The sequence below is a fragment of the Drosophila pseudoobscura genome, chromosome 4 (assembly GCF_009870125.1).
Source record: "Drosophila pseudoobscura strain MV-25-SWS-2005 chromosome 4, UCI_Dpse_MV25, whole genome shotgun sequence".
Lineage (NCBI taxonomy): Eukaryota > Metazoa > Arthropoda > Insecta > Diptera > Drosophilidae > Drosophila > Drosophila pseudoobscura.
In genome coordinates this window covers 13,322,518-13,332,155 of record NC_046681.1, presented here as the reverse complement: position 1 = coordinate 13,332,155, position 9,638 = coordinate 13,322,518, and the positions used below count along the sequence as shown (strand labels likewise).

Sequence of the window (9,638 nt, the reverse complement as noted above, 5' to 3'; positions counted from 1 at the left end):
CTTACAGAATTTTCGAAGATTTTTTATAGTATTTTCTGGTATTTTAAAGTAATTTTTATGGTAATTTCTGGTATTTTATCGGTATTTTCGCTCACAGAATTTTCAGAGTATTTTTTGATATTTTATATAGTATTTTCTGGTATTTTACAGTATTATCTGGTATTTTTTTGATGTTTCATATTTTGTATTAATTTTACATATATTTTCTGGTCTATTTTCTAGTATGTTTTAAAGTTTTATGTTGTTTTGTAGTATTTTTTTAGTATTTGTTCGAGTCTTAATAATTTTCCGTTGCCAATATTTTCCATAGTAGCAGAATAGCACACTGGCTGTCCCAAAAGATGTTGATTCGACTGTTTGCTATAGACAGGTAAAAAAAATTAAGTTTCTTTCATTTACAACCAATCAGAATGGTGAAAATTGAACTTGATTTGTTTAACAATTTGTTTGCAACTCCAGTGTCCAGTGTCCAGAGTCCGGAATCCCAGAGTCCACATGTAGAGGCAGCAGCATCTTGATTCTCTTTATTAAGCCGACTGTCCGCAACAGACATTTGCAGACCCAACAGGCCCAGTGTATCATTTGAGCCAAAGCTACGCACAAAATACTTTGGAGTATTTGCCTGATTTTCGGGTAGGAAAAGTTGGGTGTGGGCGGGCAGAGAAGGGCTCTCTCTCTCTCTCTCTCTCTCTCGTAATACCAGAAATGTTACGGGTTTTTCTTTTTTCCATTGTGGAAGGGGGGAGTGGGGGTTAAATTATCCAATTTTGTTCACTTGATTGACTGCACTTTTGATGCCCGCTGCCAGTGCCACACAAAACCTCAATGCAGATGGTGCTGCTGCTGCAGAATATAGTACACCATGCCACAGCCCCTGTCCCTGTCCCTGACTGTGTGCCACAGTATGCTTTGGTTATATGCAAGCAAGCAGAGCACCTCGTCGTCCGGCCAGCGTTTCGGAAGAGTCTCGTCCCTTAATGGACTTTCGCAATCAGCTGTCAATGCCTTGCCCTGAGTCGCCATCGCCCGTCGGTTATTTATTTTTGCCTCAGTGCCAAGTGTCACCGACTTTGCAGCGATTCCATCAATCAATCGCTTCGAATTATAAATAACCAAAAACCTCCATCGGGGCCGACCGATTGCCAGATTGTGCGACTGGCTGACTGAGTGACTGACTGAGTGAGTGAGTGAGTGAGTGACCCGGGGCGTGCCTGTCCGGCGGCAGCGACGGCAGCGAGATGTTGACGATTTTTGAAAAATTGCCAATCAAAGGAAAACCGCAAAAGAATTCCAAGTCACGTTGCACACAGTTGACATCTCCTCTGCACTTCTCCCGGGGCCATGTGCCAAAAACAAAAGGAAATTGTTCATCTGATTTTTCACTTTGCTTTCCACTCGCTTTCATTGTTTTTCCTGACGAATTACAACAGACACTCCACACGGTCCGCTGCGATATGGTGTCAATCTGGCAAATTGTTTTTCGGTACTGTTTATTTAATTGCCGACGATTGTTCCTTTTGTGTAGATCATTCGTTCTGTAAATGTGCCAATTCTTTGAGCATTAAAAACTATTTGTTTAGGATGAATATTATTGTTATTTATCTTTGTTAGATATGGCACGGGCAGGCCGAGTGTTTGTCTGTTACAGCTGAAATTTAGGTCAGGGTAGGCCTTTTGGGGGTTGCTAGTGCCTCGAGAGAGCTAAGGGAGGCAGATAGATAATGGTCTATCAGAAAAGTAACATTTAGAACTGAGACCTCATCGAGGCAAAAGAGATGGAGAGACTTAAATGGTAGCTATACATATAAAGGTCTACAGTGAAAGTTTCTTTTTAGTAGATAGCTTCCATAGGCAGTAGATCCTCCGACGGAGGGGCTCTGCTGCATTACGCATGAATTTAAGGGAATAATAAGATCATAATAATTAACCATTTAACATTTTTTGTACCACAGAAATATTTAAATATATTTTGAGCCCTCCAAAGGTAAAAACTATCAACCTTCAAAGAAAAATCTTTATTAAATAAGGGCTAACCGATAGAAAACGCAAAGAAATATTTAAACTATTTGTAGAAATTGATTTCAAGTGAGGGTTTTTTTTAGAAGAAACTTAGTAGAAATCTTTCTTATGTAGACAGAGGAGTGCAGCTGCAAAACGCGTGACATTTTGTTATGGGTATACCCTCTGAGATAGTTCTACCCCAGAAAATTCCAAAAATATACCAATATTTTGAGTCATATCTGTATGAACAATCCCCCTGTTTTGGCTTTCACTTCTCCCAATCTTATCGGTGGTGCTCTCTCTCAAGTGCAGCGAATCAATCAAACTCGAAGCCAACGTTTGCCAACAAGCCTGATGAATGTGCGGAGAGGCCAGGCCCTCTCATGTCTAATGATGAGAAAACAATAAGAAAAAGTATCTTGAAGGTATCATTGGAGCATTGGCACTTGCTTGCGTTTATCATTTACATGAAAATTGTGATACACACAACGATTTTGAAGTGTCTCCTCCTCTTTGGGGTAATGTCAATATCATCATTCAACTTGAAAAGGCACAAAAACTTTGAATTGATTTCGAATATCGAATTCCATCGAACTGTGCCGGATTTCAGACAGACTCCGTGGATTGACAGACAGACACCACAGCAGAGTAAATCCGCGCGCAAACAACAATCGAATGCATTCGCACTCGAGATATGGAGATTCAAGATTGGTGATCGAGTTGTGGAAGATATGTTCGGATCTGTTCAGGCCCTCTCAGTCGATGCCATCAATGTCATTATCAATATCAACAACATGATTGGACACAAAAACCGCCAGAAACGCAGCGAAGCGAAGCTCTCGATCTCGAATATGGATCTCTCTCTCTCTCTCTACGATCGATGATGATCGTGTAAACACAGACGCACTAACTGCACTCAATCAAAAATTTGATTATTTTGATATGAACGATGCTTCAGAGGCACCACTGCTGCATGCTGCATGCTGCATGCTGCACTCCCCCATTGATAAACACACAGACACGCACCAGCAGAACGTAGAGCCAAAGTACTTTAGGGCCTATAACAACAAAATGGGCCTAGAAGCACACAGCAAACATTGCAGCTGCCTCTGCCTCTGCCACAGCCTCAGTCCCGTGTTCCATCTGCATCTCAATCTTTTGCTTGTCAGCGTATCCCATATCCATGATATTCGTGGAAATTCCACTTGAACGCGCTCAATTGTAAGAGAATACGAATTTAATTGCAGAACACAAACAACGTAACGCATCGGGAGAGCCCAGACCCAGAGAACGGGGCAAGACAAATACTCAAAGATTATGTGGTAAAGTGTGAAAGATCATTGCTGTTGCTGGTTATAGGTCGTTTCGGGCAGTGGATTGTAGACGTTATAAGGTGAAAATTGGAAGAAAGCGCAACAGGTAATGGAAATCTGGGGAATAAACAGAAATGTTTCCTCAAAAAGAGTTCTTTTCGATAGAAAAAGTTAATTAGAGCTGATTTTAGATCATTAAAAATACAAGAACTCTCCTGGGGGGTGAGAGAGGACCTAAGGGAGATAAAAGGGTTAATTTGGATAGAAAAAGATGATGAAAGTCGATTATGGGAGCATTTTCTTTAATACATTTTTCTATAACTTTCTTTATTGCTGATCTCATGCGTCATGCAGCAGTGTCCATCGGTTGGTGGAGTAGAAAATGATTAGCGTTGATAGTTGGACGTTTTTTGGCATATATGGAACAGAAACAACTAGAATTCCATCTTTTTGGGGTCCTTCTGTCACGCGTTATGCAGAAGCGCCCCTCGGACAGGTGTGCGGAAGGTTGTAGAGGACTAAGGGCCCCTTAAGCCCAATAGAATATACAAAAAAGGTAGTTATTCCCATAGAAAACGTACACTATATAGGTTCACATCTTTGAATGATTTAAGAGTCATATCTAGACCAATTCTTTGTCACCTTTTCAGGCAAAAAACTAACATTTCACTCTCCCGAGATCTCCAGAGAGTGTTGGAAAAAGCTCATTAACCTTTATTTGTGTGTACTCCAAACAATTCGTGCACTCCAATTTGGAAGAAAAGAAACCAATGAATATTATAAATAAATAAAAAAGAGACCAGACCAGACCAGACCCCGAGCAAAACCCTCTCAAGATGTTTTCGGGTGGTGGGAGGGGGAGATCAACAATGTATCTTTCGATCCCCGTTGCCTGTCGATGATCTGTCATATATGTACGCCATTGTGTGATGGAGTTTTGAACTCGTTTTTTTTTTCATAGAGCCACTCATGGTATATTCGAGTCCAGAGTCTTGGGTTTCTTGACATGTTTGATTTGTGGCTTTGATTGATTGATTGCTGTGCGACTTCAAGTAATGATTTTACGATTTTGCAGCAGCAGAGAAACAGAGAATTTCTTGGATTGGTTCCCACAAATAATGACATGGCGAAAACAACGAGGGCCTTGATTGACAACTCTGATTGAAGGAGTAAGAGGTGTGTGTGTGTGTGCGTGACTGTAAGTTAACCCAAATATATTTTATTTTATTTTATTTTATTTCTGGATTCAAAGACTAATCAACAATGCATCGATATGGAAAATGGTAGAGTCAGAGCTTTCTGTTTCTGTTCCTGTGAAATGCCATCACCATCCGATATCTGTTTTTAAAAATAAGCCACGCAAAAGTCCACGCCAGTCGCTGTCTGGGCGCTATATCTTTAGGATCAGCGGCCATAAATAAACCCCAAAGAAGACAGTAGAATGTTTCCAGACACAAGAAGGGCCTCCTCCTCGTCTTCTCGGAGTGGTTCGATTCGGTCGCTCCTTGACATACGAGTAAGTAAAGTAGGCACAAAAGATCCAAACAGTCGAAGGAGCCACCAATCGATGGCTGGCCATTCGATTGGAGGGCAAATTATTATATACCAAACTTGTATTTTCTTTTAAAATGAATAGAAAATCTTTGAAAACTCCCCAAAACTCTTAGCAGAAGCTTCCCTTAAAATCCTGCCTGGAAGAGCCTTGCGTGTATGTCTTTTACTCTCCATATCAGTCAAGAGGGATCTCTACCGTCGAACAAGGCCGAAAGTGAGAAGCAAAGAGAGAAAGAGATTTTAATTACATCTCTACGACCGATGCCCGATGTCTGGGGCTGTGGCTGTGCCTGAGGCTGAGGCTGTGGCTTTGGCTGTGGCTCTGGCTGTTGCTGTGGCAATTATTTACATTAACACGATCACAACTCAGAGACACTGCACATGCATCATCGTGTTGCGATGTCGATCGAGATCTCTCTCGAGGAGAGGAGGCAGGCACCAGCCCCCAGAGACAGAAACCCAGACAACAGTCGTCGTCGTCGTCGTCGTCGTTTGCTGTCGCTGTCGTCGATGTCTGCTGTGGTGCCCTGCCATGTATGCATATTAATTTATTGGAATCATGTTAGTGAGTCGATATTGATACAAATCCATTTTCGATCGCGTTGCCTCGATACCAAAAGCCCCCGAGAACGATCTGCCAGACAGCCCCTCGAAGGAGGCTGTGGGGCAGATCGGGGGGGGGGGGGGGCACACATGCTGGGACCCTGCCTGCAGTTGGCAGCAAACATTACACAACAGAAGATCAGCAGCCAGAAGCCAGCTACCAAAAGTGCTCTGTATGTCTGCTGCTGTGGGCAGTGGCTGCAGGTCCACAGGTATGCCTTGCAGCCAGCTTCTGTCTCTCGGATCCAAAGGTCTCTGTCTCTCTCTCTCTCTCTATCTCTCTGTCTCTGTCTCTGTCCCCCCGCACATTGCATGATCAGCGACCGTATTGAGCGTTAATCGTTCGACTATCATGCGATTATATGGGGTTCGAATGGGGGGGGGAGGGGTTTGGGTTTACTAAGGAGCTATAGCCATCTCTCCGCCATGACAGCTTCTTCGATGTTTAGTTGCCTTTTTTTTCTTCCTTCTAATTAAATTTCAATTGATTAAGCATTTGATTTACGGCTACAAGTGAGGCCCCTCAAAGAGGTAGGCTTTTGAGTTATTCTGGGGAAAATATGCTAACGAAATATGCCAGAAGACCTGGAAGATATAGTTTCTAAATGGTCAAGGTCCAAGGATTGTGTTGATTAGAGATGGAATAGATAGGATCTGAATGATTCAGGTTAAATAAGCAACAGTGAAACCCTGAAAGAGGCAGTTTTTTGGCCGTAGGGAACGTAGGGAAAGTCTCTGTAAGTCGCTTTGAAGATCTAGAAGAGGTAGTTTTTGAAAGATCAAAGAAGAAAGAGGCTTTCTTAAGAGCCAATCGTGTTGGAATCTTACTAAATAAACATGTGCTTCAACAAAACCCTCTTGATAATGGATTAATGATAGTTTCTGAAGGACTTCGACTGAAGAAGTATCTCTGAAAGATCAAAACAGGCTGTTTTTGAGCGATGGAACAAACTCTATAACTGTACAGAAGAGGTAGTTTTAAAATAATCAACGTAGGACTCTCTCTAAGGAAACAGAAAGCCTCTTTTTTGAAATATCTATGTAGTTTTGAGAAGTCTGTCTGAATACCAAAAATATCTATTAAAATATATAAGTACAAGGAGGGTTTCTGAAGACCCTTTATGCAGGAACATGACCTATATAGATATGGAAACACTCTTTGATCAAATCGGGATAATATTGATTAGTGATCGATGTATTTTCTGGCTGATCAACGTATGAAATCTCTTCCTATAGAGATATTCAGCGGTCTAGGTAATAATTTCAATTAAGATTTACCTTCATGGGGATGTTTTCGATTTGATTACTCGTAAGAAAACCACAGCTGTTGAATATGTTCTTCATAACTATTTAATTGGTAACAATAATTTTAATTTTATTTGTATTTTCTGTACGTGTTCTGTTCATGTTGTGTGTGTGTGTGTGTGCGTGTGTTTCTGAGAACTTCTGCTGCTGTATTTGTGTAGGGTTTGTGTGTGTGTTTCTGCTTAAAGATTAACAGAATCCATATTTAAGCTCTTGAAGTAAAAGGCCAGAATGTCTGTGGCCTCTTTGATGCGCATTGTTGTGGGCTTGCCAGCGCCATGTCCAGCCTTGGTGTAGACACGCAAAAGTATGGGATTGTTCTGGATTTCCGATTGACGTACAGCCTCCTGGAGGGCAGCCGCAAACTTCAGCGAATGCAAGGGACTCACACGATCGTCGTGATCGGCAGTCAGGATCAAAGTAGAGGGATACTCCTGCGATTTATCCAGAGGGGTGTGCACATTGTGCAAGGGGGAGTAGCTGAAGAGATTCACAAAGTGCGACTCCTCATCGGGATTGCCGTAGTCGGAGCACCAGGAATGGCCGATGGTGAATTTGTGGAAGCGCAGCATATCCATGACGCCCACTTGGGCGACAGCAGCACCAAACAGATCGGGACGCTGATTGATGCATGCCCCAACGAGGAGACCACCATTCGAGGCACCCTGGATGGCCAGACGATCCTTGGAAGTGTACTTGTTGCAGGTCAAGTACTCGGCTGCCGACTGGAAGTCATCAAAGACGTTCTGTTTGTTGAGCAGCCGGCCAGCGTTGTGCCACTTGATGCCGTATTCGCCGCCGCCGCGTAGATTCGGATAGGCCACAACCCCGTCGAAGGCGTCCATGAAGGTGAGGGCTGTGATGCCAAAGGAAGGCATCAGACTGTGATTGAATCCCCCATAGCCGTACAGAAGACAAGGACGCGGCTCAATGGTGTCGCGTTTCTTGCGGACGATAAACATGGGTATATCGGTGTCATCCTTGCTCTTGTAGAACACCTGCTCTACGGCATACGAATCGCGCGAGAATCCCTCCAGATTCAGTTTGATTTCACGAATAACCTCCGGCTTTTCCTCGGGCTTTGCAAAGTCATATCGATAGATGAGACCGGGCGTGAGAAATGATGTGAAACTATAGAAGATCTCGGAGTATTTCTTTTCCCCCGAGATGCCAGCCAGCGTACCAATATCTAGATCAAAGTGTTGCACCATCTTGCCCGTTTCCATTTCGTAGGCTTGCAGCACGCTCTTCACATCGCGTATGTAGCAAACCACGAACTTATTACGATGGGCGCACAGAGCCCACTCCATGACATCCTTCGAGTGCTCGGGGACCACAGTTTTCCAGTTCTTTTCATCGGGATTTTCGAGATCAATCATCACCAAACGATAGTTGGGGGCATCCTTATTGGTTCTGAAGTACATCTTGGATCCTTCGCTTGCCACATAATCGTAGTCGGCCTCGAATTTATCCACAATCGGATGGACCTCCAACGGGCCAGAGATTTCCTCTCCCGGCTTGATGTGCGCATAGTAGAGCGTATTGTCGCGGACTGTATAGCTGACGAATAGAATCAGATACTTGCCGCAATCGGAGACCTCGCTGATGGTGCGCCACGACGGTTGTTCGGGGAACTCCACCACCATTGTATCCTTGTCCTGGGACTCTCCCACGCGATGGTAGTATAGCTTCTGATGCTCGTTCTGCTTCGTCTCGGAGCCATCGGTCTTTCCATCCTGACATGGGTAGCGGCCATAGAAGAAACCCTTGTTGTCCAATGTCCAAGCAATCGTCGAGAACTTGACCTTCTCGAGCACGTCTTCAAAGTCCGTGCAGTCCTTGGCTCTGCGTATGAGTATCTTCTCCCAATCGGAACCGCTTTCGCTGAGGCCATAGGCCATATAGGAACCATCATCGGAGAACGTGGCCTGGCTCATGGCGGTGGTGCCATCGGCTGACAGTTGATTCGGGTCAATGAACACTCTACCCTCCTCCTTCAGGGAATCTTGCTGCATCAGGACATGTTGATTCTGCAGGCCCGTGTTCTTGTAGTAATAATAATAGCTGCCATTCTTCATGGGGGCACCATATTTCGGATAGTTCCATAGCTTCGTGAGCTTCGTATTGATCTTCTTCCACTCGTCGCACTTCTCCAGAAACGGCTGACTGATGGCGTTCTGGGCATCGATGAACTTGTGCGTCTCCTGTGCCTCGGGATCCTCCAGCCAACGGTAGACATCCTTCACGCTTGTACCGTACATGGTTTCAGTCACGGATTCATCCTTTCGGGCCACGGGATATGTCATCTTCAGCTTCGCTTCCTCCGCCCCCGGAGAAGCATTGATGGTCGTGGGAATATTGACCGACACTCGCGACTGCGACATAATTGAAATTATTTGTTGAGCTCGCAATTTTCCCAAAAGTAAATTATTTTTTCTAACAATTTTTGAATTATTTTTGTGTAAAACAGAACGAAAAAAATATTTGTACATTTATTTTTGTACGAGAAGCAAAAATTTTATTTTTTTTTCAGGTACGACGCTGCCGGGGCTTCAAGGCAAACTGAATATTTTATTACACTTTGTACATAAGATATTTGATATTTGTACACAAGAGTTCTACGTTTTTGGTTTTTCGAGGGTCAAGAAATATACAAATACAATGTGTCTCTGTAGCTTTGATTTTCTTGGGAAATGTATTTTATGAGCCTGTTTTCTTTTTGGTTTTCACTTTTATGCCACATTTGCTGTCATTTTTGGAACACAAAAACATTCGTCATCCCTCATTTTAGTGAGGACTAACTTTCATTTTAGGTTTTATTTTCTCTCTGGCGAGTTTAATCAGCGACATGTCGCACTAATT

General features: G+C 43.3%; 1 protein-coding gene across 1 annotated transcript; it reads right to left on the bottom strand.

The window, feature by feature from the left end:
- Nucleotides 1-6,803: 6,803 nt before the first annotated feature.
- LOC6903394 (prolyl endopeptidase) lies at nucleotides 6,804-9,299 on the bottom strand. The gene has a single exon (XM_002132237.3). The coding sequence runs from the start codon at nucleotides 9,266-9,268 to the stop codon at nucleotides 6,959-6,961; it is 2,310 nt and encodes a 769-aa protein (XP_002132273.3). The 5' UTR covers nucleotides 9,269-9,299; the 3' UTR covers nucleotides 6,804-6,958.
- Between the last annotated feature and the right edge of the window lie 339 nt (nucleotides 9,300-9,638).

Bases quoted from the DNA above. Each gene is read 5' to 3' on its own strand.
- LOC6903394 (XM_002132237.3), bottom strand. From the start codon at position 9,268: ATGTACAAATATTTTTTTCGTTCTGTTTTACACAAAAATAATTCAAAA.